At 42.2% G+C, this 13,080-nt stretch overlaps 1 protein-coding gene across 8 annotated transcripts in view; it reads left to right on the top strand.

Annotated features, from left to right (window-relative positions):
• Positions 1-13,080, top strand: part of DMD (dystrophin) — a 2,221,918-nt gene that overhangs the window by 2,113,227 nt on the left and 95,611 nt on the right. For all 8 annotated transcript variants that reach the window (XM_019523954.1, XM_019523951.1, XM_019523950.1 and 5 more), the window contains one exon: positions 8,908-9,109. In XM_019523954.1, coding sequence (XP_019379499.1) covers positions 8,908-9,109 — 202 coding nt within the window. The remainder of the gene's footprint in view (positions 1-8,907; positions 9,110-13,080) is intronic.

The following is a 13,080-nucleotide window of genomic DNA, read 5'->3' as shown; positions in this document are numbered from 1 at the left end:
CACCGGGGGGGTGGCCAGGGGGGGGGAAGGGGGAGCAGCCCTTCCAGAAATTTGTCGGGGGGGGGGGGGGGCAAGGGGGGAAGCAGACACTGGCCAGGGCAGTGACTCAGGCAAAGTGGGGCAAGGAGGGGGATTAAACTGCCCTGTCTCCCCTCTCCCACAGACATGGAGACCCCAGCCAGGGGTTCTCTCCCTGCCCCTTCTTCACCTGATGCTGCCCAAGTGGGCTTTGGTTATGCCTGTCACCACTAGAGAAGCGAGCAGGGGGGTGAGCTGGGCAGACCTGAGCTGGGGTCCTGTGTGGCTCGGAGAAGGGAGACAGAGGCTTTAATCCACCTCCCTCCCCTGGAGCCCGCTGGCCTACACCCCCCGCCCCCTTCCCACCAGCAGGGTGAAGTCTGGCAGGAACTGCACTGTCTCCACTAGGCAGACTGGGCTGCGCCAGCCAGATTTTCCACCTCCACCCCTTGGAGGATTCTGATTTAACCTGAACCAGGAAGGGGTCTGGGACAGAAGTTTCATAAACCGGCTTGACCTAAATCAGTTAAGTCTAATACTACATTCAACCAGGTTTATCTTAAACCAGTTTCAGCCATTTTTAAACCAGGTAATGTGCACTGAACTTCTGTTCTATTACAGTTTTGAACCAGTTTCTGATCATTTAAAACCAGTTTGTGTGTAACTTCAGTTATAGATTCATAGATTCTAGGATTGGAAGGGACCTCAGTGGGCCATCTAGTCTGACTCCCTGCCCCTGGCAGGCTTAGGAAAGGTCACCAAACCTGGGGTCATGTGACCCCCAGCCAGGTGCTTGTCCAGTCTCCTCTTGAAGACCCCTGAGGATGGGGCGAGCCCCACCTCCCTTGTAAACCCATTCCAGATCCTGGCAACCCTGACCGTAAAGATCTTTTTTGTAATGTCCAGTCTAAACCATCTCTCCGGTAGCTTATGGCCGTTGTTCGAGGGGGTGCCCTGGTAAACAGATCATTGACTACTTCATGTTGCTCTCCCCTTATGAATTTGTACACCGCCACAACGTCCCCTCTCAGCCTTCTCTTGGAGAAACTGAAGAGATTCCTAGCCCAGAAGTTTTTTTAATGGGTTTTCTTTAAAAACTCACCTTAAAGCAAAGGTTTTCTGAGAGCCAACACTTTAACAAACATTTATTGACACCTGCACCAAATACCTAGGCACATTCTTCACACTTTATCCAAAGGGGGATGTTGGAGGCGTTTTGTTAACAAAGCTTGTTCTTCCAAAGAATTTTAAATAGGGAACAGGAAGACTTATTAAATTGTCGTATCCTATGATTTCACCATTTTCTTTAACGCATTTTAATTGTGTAACAAAATTGTTACTGAGTTTATTAAGGTTTCTTTCATGGGCACCAATAGAAATTTAACACTGTTTTAGATCCCAGTGCTTGTATGTATAAACAAGAAGGTCAGATTTCCAAATGAAGTGGTTGTTCCGTTACCACCCTTTTGCCTTCATCTTTGAAACTGGGAGAAGGAAAAAATCCTAGAATTTTTCCCATCACTGCAACCCCTGTAAATGTAATATATGTTTGTCTTTTGAGGACTTCTTCCCCAAAGTTAATGATGGTTAAATTGTAGAAAGCCTTTACAAGTGGAGGTATGGCCTATTTCTTAGTAGCAAAATAAAAATGTTTTTACTTAATGCTGTATTTAAGAAGGGTAATATTGTGTGCTTTATACAATTTTGAGTAGCTAAATATACAAATTAATGTAATATAATATATAAAAAATGTAAACATTTATATAAAAAGCTATATCAGGTCTAAAGAGAAATACGGGAAAAAATTATAGGAAAATGGGTGGTTGTACTCCCCATACCAACCTCCTCCTTGGTGTGCAGCAACCCTGAAAAAATTGAATTTAGCTAAAAGCATGCCAGAGAAAGCAAAAAAAGAAATCCCCCAAAGCAGAGTCCACTGTTACACCAGCTCAAGTGTGTTGTTAGATAAGCATGTATCATGGACTTCAAAATAGCAGCAAAGTTGATACATAAAAAACATGGCTAAAGGCTTTTAGGAGCCTGCTGCTTATTAACGTGAAAAGCCTTAACAAAACAGAATGACCCATGTTTATCTGTAGCCGCATGTATAATTAAGCTGCCACCCAGATGCTTGAGGGGTGCACTTAATTACCATTGATTCATTGTCTCAGAGGAAACTGAGTGGTCAGGCTAATGCTGGGAGTTAAAGGCGTTGTGATTGTTGTGCTGCATTTCCAATCTGGCTAATAAATTATTAGAAAAAAGCATCGTTCTATGGTTCTTAGGTATGAGGCTGATAAACAGGCTGTTGTTGGGCAAGGTACAGATCTAGGAATGATTACACTCTTAGACGTCAGTAAATTAAGTATGGCTTCCAAAACAAAAAGCCTCATTTAAAGAAAATACTAATTAAAAATAGCAATGTAAATTATTCTGTAAATCACATTGTATCATATTAAGGATATCACAATGAGCTTTCCTTGTTTATTTAAGCACTGGATACCTCAGGGACATAGAATAAGATTTTCGAAAATGCTTAAGGGATTTAGTAGAACAAGTACCATTGATTTTCCTTGAGACTTGTTCTCAGAAATTCCTTACCCACTTCTAAAAATCTCAGCTATGCTGTATAACACATTGCCATATTATCTCCTGCCTGCATACATGAGGTTAAAGAAAATATTTCTTATCCCATTGGGACATCAAGGGCTAGCTTCCCTCTTGGTGTAATTCTAAGGTGCATTGGAGTAAATTTGACCCATCTGACCTTAAATCATCACTTCACTTTCCAGAGTTACAGAAAAGTTCTGTTTAGATTCCAAAGTATGTACATTCAGCCAATATACATTGGTTAACATTACAAAGAGACACTGCTTATCAGGATTCATTAAAAATCTGCTGTTGTTGTTAATTTTATTTTTTTATAAAGAGTGGAGCAATGATCCTGAACTTGGCATTGAACTGGGACCTGGCAGACACTTGATTCAGTTCCCAGCTCTGTCACTGTTTCCTAAAGGATCTTCGGCAATTCACTCAAGGGCCAGATTCTGCTATTCTGCCACTATGATTTCACCACCACATTGAATTATGCCACATGCTATGGCTATCATGAGACATAAATTCAAAATAAGTAAGAACTGACAGAGTCTTTACTCTTCCTGGTTTGCTTCCCCCTGTGTAAACTCAGGATAACAGTACCTATGCTGCCTCACCTCATGGAGGTTTGGTAGGAATTAATATTTTTGAGGTGCTCAGATGCAATGGCAATAAGGCCTATACTGAAAGGTAACAATCAGTAGGCATGTCTACATGAGATGCTAACTGCACAGTAGCATGCCGGGCAAAAACTGTGCTAATATGCTACTGCACAGTAGCATTAGGCTTCTGAGCACAAGTAAGGGTCAGTAAAAAACCCATGTGCCAATGCTACTGTGCAGTAGCACAAGTTACTGCACACTGATTTAGTACTTGGTTAACCAAGTACTAAACAATGTGCAGTAAGTACAGCACATAACTGAACATGTAGATACACCTATATTGTTGTTTTCTATGGAAACAGAAGCTTGATACTATTTTCACTTTAAAAACCATCTTTTGTGATTCTTTAAATGGTCTTCTTAAGTATACACTCATTTTTATAGTGGGATCCCTTTCAGGTTAGCCACAATAAAGGGGATAAGTAGAGCTCTGCTGAAGTTAATGAAGTTCCTTTTTTGCCAAGAGTCTAGAAATTTCAAAATCTGACTTCATTCCAAATTGAAACGAAAACTCCAAAATTTGAATTCCTCTGGAAAAGAAAATTCTTGGGTATAAATATTTCATTTTGACAACGTTCAGGTCTTTTTATACCTCATAATAAACCATTAAAATGTCCAAGCAAGGAACGGTTGTGGGGAAGGGATGGCTTCTGCCTTCGTTGGAAAAGTCAGCCTCCACTTCACTCCAAGGGGAAAGAAGCTCTTTCCTGCCAGAATGGCTGACCTGCTTTAAACTAAGATTGCTGGGAAGGGGTGGACAATCAGTAGTGCAAGCCCTGGAAGTGACAACCACAGAATCAGCAGGTCAGGTAACAAAGGAACTCACTCCTACCCCAGCCCAAGAACAGGACTCTTCTACAAGGACAGGGAGTCCCAGGGCTTCTGATGGCAAGCTTAGCTGCCTGTACACAAATGCCAGGAGAATGGGGATTAAACAGGAGAAACTGGCCCTTCTTCTAAGCAAAAATGAATACAACGAATAGGGATAGCAGAGACCTATGAGTGGACCACAGGAGGGATCATGTTGCGAGGAAGGGCGGGGATGTAGCTCTCTATGTAAAGGAGCAGTACACTTTCCTACAAGCAGAGATTGGCACTAGCAACCCTCTGGGTTAGAATAGAAGGAGAATGTGGTGAAGGGGATATAACTGTAGGAGTCACTAGCTGAACCACTAGCAAGGAGATATGAGCACTCATGGTACTTGGGTCAGGTCCTGGAAAATTGGAAGAGGGCCAATGTTGTCCCAATCTTTAAGAAGGGGAGGAAGGAGGATCCGGGGGGCTATAGATCGGTCAGCCTTACCTCTATCCCAAGGAAAATCGTAGAAAAAATTATCAAGGCATACATCTGTGAGAGTCCGCTGGCTAATGTTATGTGGAGGGGTAACCAACATGGGTTTATAGCAGGCAGGTCCTGCCTGACTAACCTAGTTTCTTTTTATGACAAGGCCACCAAATGTTTAGATGCAGGAGTTCAGGTGGATGTTATCTATCCGGACTTCAAGAAGACCTTTGACATGGTATCCCATACCATCCTTATTAATAAACTGAAGAGATTTGCCTTGGATGATTATACAGTAAAATGGGTAGCAAACTGGCTCAGGGGTCACACTCAGTGGGTGATGGTGGATGGGTCAGTGTCAGCCTGGAAAGATGTGTGCAGTGGAGTCCCTCAGGGCTCAGTTCTGGGGCCGGTGCTATTCAACATCTTCATCAGTGATCTGGATGAGGGGGTGGGAAGCGCCCTGGCCAAATTCACAGATGACACAAAAATATGGGGTGAAGCTAACACCCGGGAGAGGAGGAACCAGATCCAGGCTGACCTCAACAATTTGGGGAAGTGGGCAGAGAGCAACAGGATGCAATTCAATAAGGGCAAGTGCAAGGTGCTGCATCTAGGGAGAAAAAACTGCCATCATATCTATAGGCTGGGGGGATGACCTTCTCAGCACCACTGAGGAAGAAAGAGATCTTGGAGTCACTGTTGACTCCAAGATGAACATAAGTCTTCAATGTGATGAAGTAGTCGGCAGAGCAGTCACACCTTGTCATGCATCCATAGGTGCTTCACAGACAGGTCCAGGGAGGTAATTCTCCCTCTCTATGCAGCACTGGTCAGGCCACAAATGGAGTACTCTGTCCAGTTCTGGACATCACAGTTCAAAAGGGATGTGGACAGCGTGGAGAGGGTCCAAAGAAGAGCCAATCATCTGACTGGAGGTCTGCATGGAAGGCCCTATGAAGAAATGCTAAGGGACCTTAACCTCTTCATCCTCTCCAAGAGAAGGCTGAGAGGAGACCTTGTGGCAGTGTACAAATTCATAAGGGGAGAGCAACATGAAGTAGGCGATGATCTGTTTACCAGGGCACCCCCTGAAACAACAAGGAGCAATGGCCACAAGCTACTGGAGAGCAGGTTTGGACTGGACATTAGAAAAAAGTTCTTCACAGTCAGGGTTGCCAGGACCTGGAATGGGCTTCCAAGGGAGGTGGTGCTTGCCCCATTCTTGGGGGTCTTCAAGAGGAGACTGGACAGGCACCTGGCTGGGGGTCACAGGATCCCAGGTTTGGTGACCCTTTTCTTGCTGGCCAGGGTCAGGGAGTCAAACTAAATGGCCCACTGAGGTCCCTTCCAACCCTAAAATCTATGAATCTATGAGTCTAGTACAGACCTCCTAACCAGGAGGAAGAGCTTAACCACGAATTTGCTAGGGAGCTGGCAGAGGCTGTACACTTTCAGTGTATGGTTGTCATGGGCGACTGCAACCACCCTGACATCTCATGGGAAGAACATTCAGCCAAATCTGGTTGGTCACAAAGCTTCCTCGTTTGCACTGATGAGTTCTATTTGACTCAAGAAGTCTACAAGCTCACAAGAGGCACTGCTGGACCTGGTGCTGGCCTAAAGGGATGATCTAGTCAGTGATCTGAGGATCGAAGGGAAGCTTGGTCACAGTGATCATGAGTTGATCATTTTCTCTGTGAATCGCAAAGCTTGGCAAATCAGTCGGCAATGCAGAAATCCTCGACTTCAGGAAAGGGCTGGGAGACCCCCTTGGCTCAAGAGGGAACTCATGGACCTCCTGAATATGAAAAGAGAAGCTTATAAGGGATGGAAGTCAAGAATTACCACTAAGGAGGATTATGCAGCACTGGCCCACACCTGTAAGAAGAAGACCAGAAAAGCCAAGGCTGAAACTGAACTAAAACTGGCTACGGGAATCAAGGACAATAAAAAATCCTTCTTCAAATATTGGGAAGCTGGAAAAAAAAAAAACAAGCACAACATCAGACCCTTGCTGAACCAAATGGGACAGCTGACAACCAACACTCAAGAAAAAGCTAATCTCCTCAACAATTACTTTGCATTGGTTTTCCACCAGCCCAAGGGGATCACCCTGCCTGACAGGATGCAGGACTACCAGGATAAGGGTGATCATACACCTATAATTGATGAAGATCTTGTGAGGGAACAGCTTGAGAGGCTGGACATCCACAAATCAGCTGGCCTGGATGGAATGCACCCAAGAGTGCTAAAAGAGTTGGCTGACAGCATAGCACAACCAATGGTGAGTATATTTGAAAACTCATGGCACTTGAGAGTGGTTCCTGAAGATTGGAAGAGAGCCAACGTGGTTCTTATCTTCAAGAAAGGGAGGAAGGAAGATCCAGGGAACTACAGGTCAATCAGTTTGACCTCAATCCCTGGAAAGATCTTGGAAAAAATTATCGAAAAACCCATCAACAGCAGTCTAATGGAAGCCAGCATTCTGAGAGATAGTTAACATAACTTCGTTGCAGTTAGGTCTTGCCTGACCAACCTCATTTCCTTCTATAACCAAGTGACACATCACCTGGACAAAGGAGAAGAGGTTGATGTCATATATTTAGATTTCAAAAAAGCCTTTGACTTTAGTCTCCTATGATGTCCTCATGGTAAAATTGGGGAACCATGGCTTCGACAACCTCCCAGTCAGGTGGCTGGGGAACTGACTCTGTGGTTGGACCCAGACAGTGATAGTCAATGGAACTGAATCAACATGGTTTAAGGTGACCAGTGTTGTCCCCCCAGGGCTCAGAACTCAGACCAGTACTCTTTAATATATTCATAAATTATCTGGATTCAGGTGTCAGAAGCAGACTGGCTAAGTTCATGGACAGCACCAAATTATGGGGAAGTGCAGTCATGCTAGAGGATAGGCTGGCAATTCAGGTTGACCTGGACAGGGTCACAAGGTGGGTAGATCAAAACCTGATGACATTCAACACAAGAAAAATCCCACATCATACTTAAAGGCTCAGCAGCACCATGACTGAAAAAGACTTGGGGATCATGACTGACCCCAAGATGAACATGAGTCACCAATGCGATGTCACAGGCAACCGTGCAAATAAAAGTGTGGCTTGCATCTACTGATGCATCTCAAGCAAGACCCAAGAAGTCATCTTCCCACTTTACTCGGCCTTGGTAAGGTTGCAGCTGGAGTACTGTGTCCAATTCTGGGCTCCACACTTCAGAAAAAGCTTAAGAGAGTCCAGAAGAGAGCTGCACACGATTAGACGTCAAGAGAACAGGCCATATAAGGAGAGGCTGAGAGGCATGAAACTCTTCAGCCTGGAGAAGCGAAGGTTCAGGGGTGACTTGGTGGCAGCCTATAGGTATTTAAGGGGGGTGCATCAGGGACTGGCAGAACTTCTGTTCATCAGGGCACCCCAAGGGAAGACAAGGTCTAACAGTCACAAACTGCTGGAAGACCATTTTAGACTGGATATAAGGAAAAACTTCTTTACCATCCGAGTCTCCAGAGTCTGGAACAGACTCCCACCAGAAGTGGTTCAAGCACCTACTCCTGGATAACTTTAAGAAACGCTTGGATGCTTATCTTGCTGGAGTGATCAGACCCCAGTTGACTTTCTGCCCCTTCGGCAGGGGGCTTGACCTGATGATCTTGCGAGGTCCCTTCCAGCCCTAATGTCTGTGAACACTATTAATAATTTCAAAATTAAAAATTAACATCATTAGTTCAAAAAATATTGAAACGAGCTATTTCAACATTTGTGTGACTTTCATTTCCTTGTTCTTTTGAAACAAAGTGCAGGTAAAACTAACCGAGTTTTGCAAAATTTTTCCATTTTTATGGAGATGTACATTTTGATGGACTATGGTTCAACTGAAATTTGTCTGTTTATGCCATGAAAATAAATGGTGGTCTTCAATGAAGTTGACTTTCAACATTTATGTTGAGTTCAATGTGTTTTTTTATTTGAACACTATTCTATCAACAGGCATATATAAAGATCATTAAACGTGTTTCATATTTGCGGTGTGGTGATTCAGATAATATTATATAATTTATATGGCACCCAATAGAATGAGAGATCCTATACAGATAAATACAAAAAGTTTATGAGTAATATTTAAAATGTAAAGTACCTGTCCAGACAACACTTAACAAGTATAAAACCTTGTGAGATCAGAATACTTAGAGGGGATGGAATGGGTTTGGCAGAGTGATGTCAGCACAAAAATGTTAATGAAAATTGGGATGTAGGAAATACTAGAACACAATATAATACAAATATTCAGTGACTGTAATTTTTTCTTATCTTTATCATGATTTCTTGTCAACAGTGGATCTCTTAAGTTTGTCTGCTGCATGTGATGCCTTGGACCAGCACAACCTCAAACAGAATGACCAGCCAATGGACATCCTGCAGATCATTAACTGCTTGACCACCATTTATGATCGCCTGGAACAAGAGCACAATAACCTGGTCAACGTTCCTCTCTGTGTAGACATGTGCCTCAACTGGCTGCTGAATGTCTATGACACGTATGTGGAAGTAGTTTGAATGTACTGTACTAAAAAGCTTTCATGATAGTTGGGAATAATGAGCTGTATTTCTCATTACAAAATGGATGGTTCGGAGATGAAAAGCGGATGGTCAGAGTGCAAGTTTAATAAAACTAATGGCTTAATGGTTGCACTTAGCTGAATCAATATGGCCCTCAGTTAGACTCAGTGTCCTAAATTGTTTTATTAAGCTAAGAAGTGATAGCTGAAAAATGGACTATTTTTATGTGGAATAGTCTGTCTGAGGTCATTTTGCAGTACTCCATTCCATCATTAGGTCATGCCTCCACTAGGCGCTTTTGAATTTCTTTGTTAGCGTGCCTTTATCTTAACCAATTAAGAGCATTATCAAAAAGCAACAGTATAATCTTCAATATAAGTGTAATCATACATGAGTGCACTTCCAAGAGTTAAACCTATTCAGGGCTGTGCATTTTCAGTAGTTTTTATTGTGTAATTCATGTTAAATGCTGGAAGGGAGCCACTTGTAGTGTAATATGCTTGTGACCTTTAGTAGTCAACAGATCTGAGTGAATTTTAGAAGGTCAGTAGCATTCCTTCTAAAGCTTAATTTTAGAAAATAAACTAAGACAGCCTTCAAAGTCAAACTTACACACCCAGGAATTTACAGTAGTTGGGACAGATTTACTTTGAAGTTTTATGTCTATTCCATTCTCTCTCATTTATTAATCAGCTGCCTTATGAAGCTTAGGGTAGCTCCTAAGTTACACAGTATTTAAACCAATCTAATTTTAGATACACCGTTGTTTTGGATTTATGGTAGTAAACAGGTCTTTTAATGAGAAATTCAGTGAAGATATTGTACAGTCCATGTCCTGACATAGTTACTTAAGGCTGTAAGCAACTGCTAGGTAACTTGAAAAACGGATGCTTCTTCCTTACACCAGTTGGCAAAACATACCATGTGGTTGCAGTCTGACGAACACCTGGACCGTGATTTTAATTTCATCAACCTTTTAAGTTAAATTAAGGTGGGAATACTTCTGTGACCTAAGAATGTTTCTTTCATCAAGTTTTCATCTGTTATTATGCTTTATTGATTTTTTTATAAGATTTCTGCAGATTATTCTTCCACAATCTCCTCCCAACATGACTTTATAAATAAAGCAATGTCTCTTCTGCCGTAAGGCACAGCAGCCATGAAGTACAGTGAAGTTGTGTTGCATACTGTGATTACTCTAGGTTTTGCTTAGTTTACAGATAATAGAGAATGGGGCTATGTTTAATATTTAGTTTAGACTTTAAAAAATGCACTTGAGGTTTCGAAAAAACCCCAGCATGTTAAGACCCAAGTATGAATAAAATTTGAATATGAACTAGGTTTCTGCCCAGACAAAAACTGCTGGGTGTGCAGGCCTTGCAAATTCAAGCTGAGGGAATAAAAATCATTTTAAGAGATTCTCTTCCTGGTTTTGTCTACTCACATAGCCGTTCCATGTTGAAACCTGCAAGGTTGAGAATTATGGCTTGCTCCCTGCAGGCAGGCCTGCTGCGAAGACGGATGCTGTATGTCTGAATGCAGCATAGTGGAAACTGGGATGAGACCTAGGGATTCAAGGACATTTACTGAAGTTTCTGTTGTTCTAGATAAGCATAGAAAGAAAACTCCCTCAACTGTATATAGGTTTAATCATAGAGTAATCAGACAGATCAGCCTGAGTGCATGATCGTATTTGTTTGGAAGTAAGCTGTCCAGTCTCTGTGGTTTGTAAAGGTATGGATAATTAGAGCACACCACCAATGACAGATCCAGTCATGGATACAGCCCTGCAAATCTTCATTATGTTTCAGATATGCTTTAATTGATCACTCATACTCATTTGCAGTAGCGTGCTAAATTATCTGTTTGACTGAAGAGAAGAGCATAGTCAACTGAACACCTCGTGATTCATGCAGGTTCCAATTTAATATGCCTTACAGGAGAATAATCATGCTACATGCCTCTCCTTTATAATTTACATGAGCCTAGTATTCATCAGCATGAGTTTCTGAGGGCACAAAGGATAATTAATTTGGAAAGGTTTGCATGAGGAAAGCAAGTTAAAAGGAGAAAAAGAATAAGGAATAGTGTTGAGCTGCATAGATGAGCAACAAATGCCAGCTCACAAGTAGAAAAACGAAGAATGTTTTTAAAGATAAAAACCAGGATGTGATGGGTCCAAATTCTGCTGCAACCCACCATTTTCAGTCTGTAGTATATTTATTGATTTCAGTGGATTGCAAAGGTTTTAGCAAATGTGGGGCTTTGTGTAAATTCAGCAGAGTATCGGCTTCATGACAAAGCAAGCTTACTAGAATTTATTCTGTAACCTACTAACTTCTCAGGTTAATGTTTCAATTAAGAACCAATATTCAGAAGTATTGTAACAGTATATTATAACATTATTCCAAAATGTGAACTAAGAAAATTATTTTATATGCTAAGTAGTTGTAAAGTGTGGGGCTGTGTCGGGGGAAAGAGGGCACTTGCTCCAGGGCTGGCTCTGGGTATTGCATTAGTCTGAGAGAAGAGTTAGGCCCACATCCAGATGGGTCTTATATTGACTTTGATCGTACCACAGCAGAAATTTTTTTTTTTGATCAAGGTGTTCATATACATAAAACACAGCATGGAGATGCCTTTATAAACGCATGCATTAATCTCATTTACAGTAGCACGAGGCAGTTTGCAGACAGAAAACTCTTGATAGACCTGTATCTCAAGGAGTCACTTAGGCCACTGACGGATGCTTATTTCAAGGCACAGTATAACCCAATCCCCAATCCAAACAATTATGCCTCCAGCAACAACACACATTCATGGCAGGACATGGGATTTGGGGATCCTGTTCCCTCTGCACCAGCAAGTTAAAAAGTATGAGAGCGACAATGAGTTGATAGTCGGCTGCCTTCAGGACTACACTGGGGCTTCAGCCAGTATTCCTGGTGCAAGCCGGGAATAAGCTGATCGTTGGCTGAACTGGGTTTGAGCCCAAGTGCAGTCCTGGATACAGCTGAAAAGCAGCTGATTGTCATGCAGTGAGGACTGCACCAAGCCCATTTGGACACCCTAGTGCTGTCCTAATCCTATCACATGCTCAACTGAAGGAATGGAAACCAGCCACAGGAAAATTACACATTTTTATGTAATATCGTTGTGGCTGGTTTCCCTTTTGGGGTGCCATTTATTCCCTGAATGTGTAGCCAAGTTACTATTTGAGATGCAATGAACAGCCAAACTGCACCCTGTAATATTTGGCAGGGACCTTAGACATAACTTAATGTCAGGAAAAAAAGACATTAGAGAACAGGGGCTATTGAAAGTGCATTGACCACAAGCAGAGTTCTGAGGAAGACTTTAGAGAGGAGTGAGGTTGCAAGGCGTAGCCAGGAAGGCTACGGAACACTACTGGTTAGGGAAAGGAGTGACTAGGGGCAGGTTATGGACTGGAGTACAACTGTGCCTAGTACTTTTAGGGAATGGGAGGATTTTGAATGTTAGAAAGAGACATTCAGAAATTAATGTAGATTACTGTAATTAAAAACATTATCCATAATACCCATTTGCTACTTAATTTTAGGCAAGCTTATTCCTTCTCCTGCATGCCTTAGAAGCGACACTAGTTGCTGTATATTGCTTGTCCAGGTCGCTTCTTTGTTCAGAAATATGAAATCACAGTATCTCCTCTTACACAAATGCTGGCATCAGGAAAAGATTCCCCCTTTTTTTATTTCAAAATCAGAATGACACCAAGCTGTCCATGACAGGCTACTCTTTATATTATCAAGGACCCCATCTTTGTTGGAACAGCTTGGCTTCACTTCCAGTGTCATCGTAGCCATTTTTAAACAATAAGTTTTTGCCAAACTCACTTTTAGTCTTAGTCAATTGAGAATGAAAGATGGCAGCCGTTTTGAAAAAGGATAGTATTGTATTAAAACATTACTCA

Source organism: Gavialis gangeticus, unplaced genomic scaffold (genome assembly GCF_001723915.1).
Source record: "Gavialis gangeticus isolate Ggan-Ray unplaced genomic scaffold, GavGan_comp1, whole genome shotgun sequence".
NCBI classification, from domain to species: domain Eukaryota; kingdom Metazoa; phylum Chordata; order Crocodylia; family Gavialidae; genus Gavialis; species Gavialis gangeticus.
Note: the sequence above shows the minus strand (reverse complement) of the source record. Positions and strands in the feature narration are given on the sequence as shown.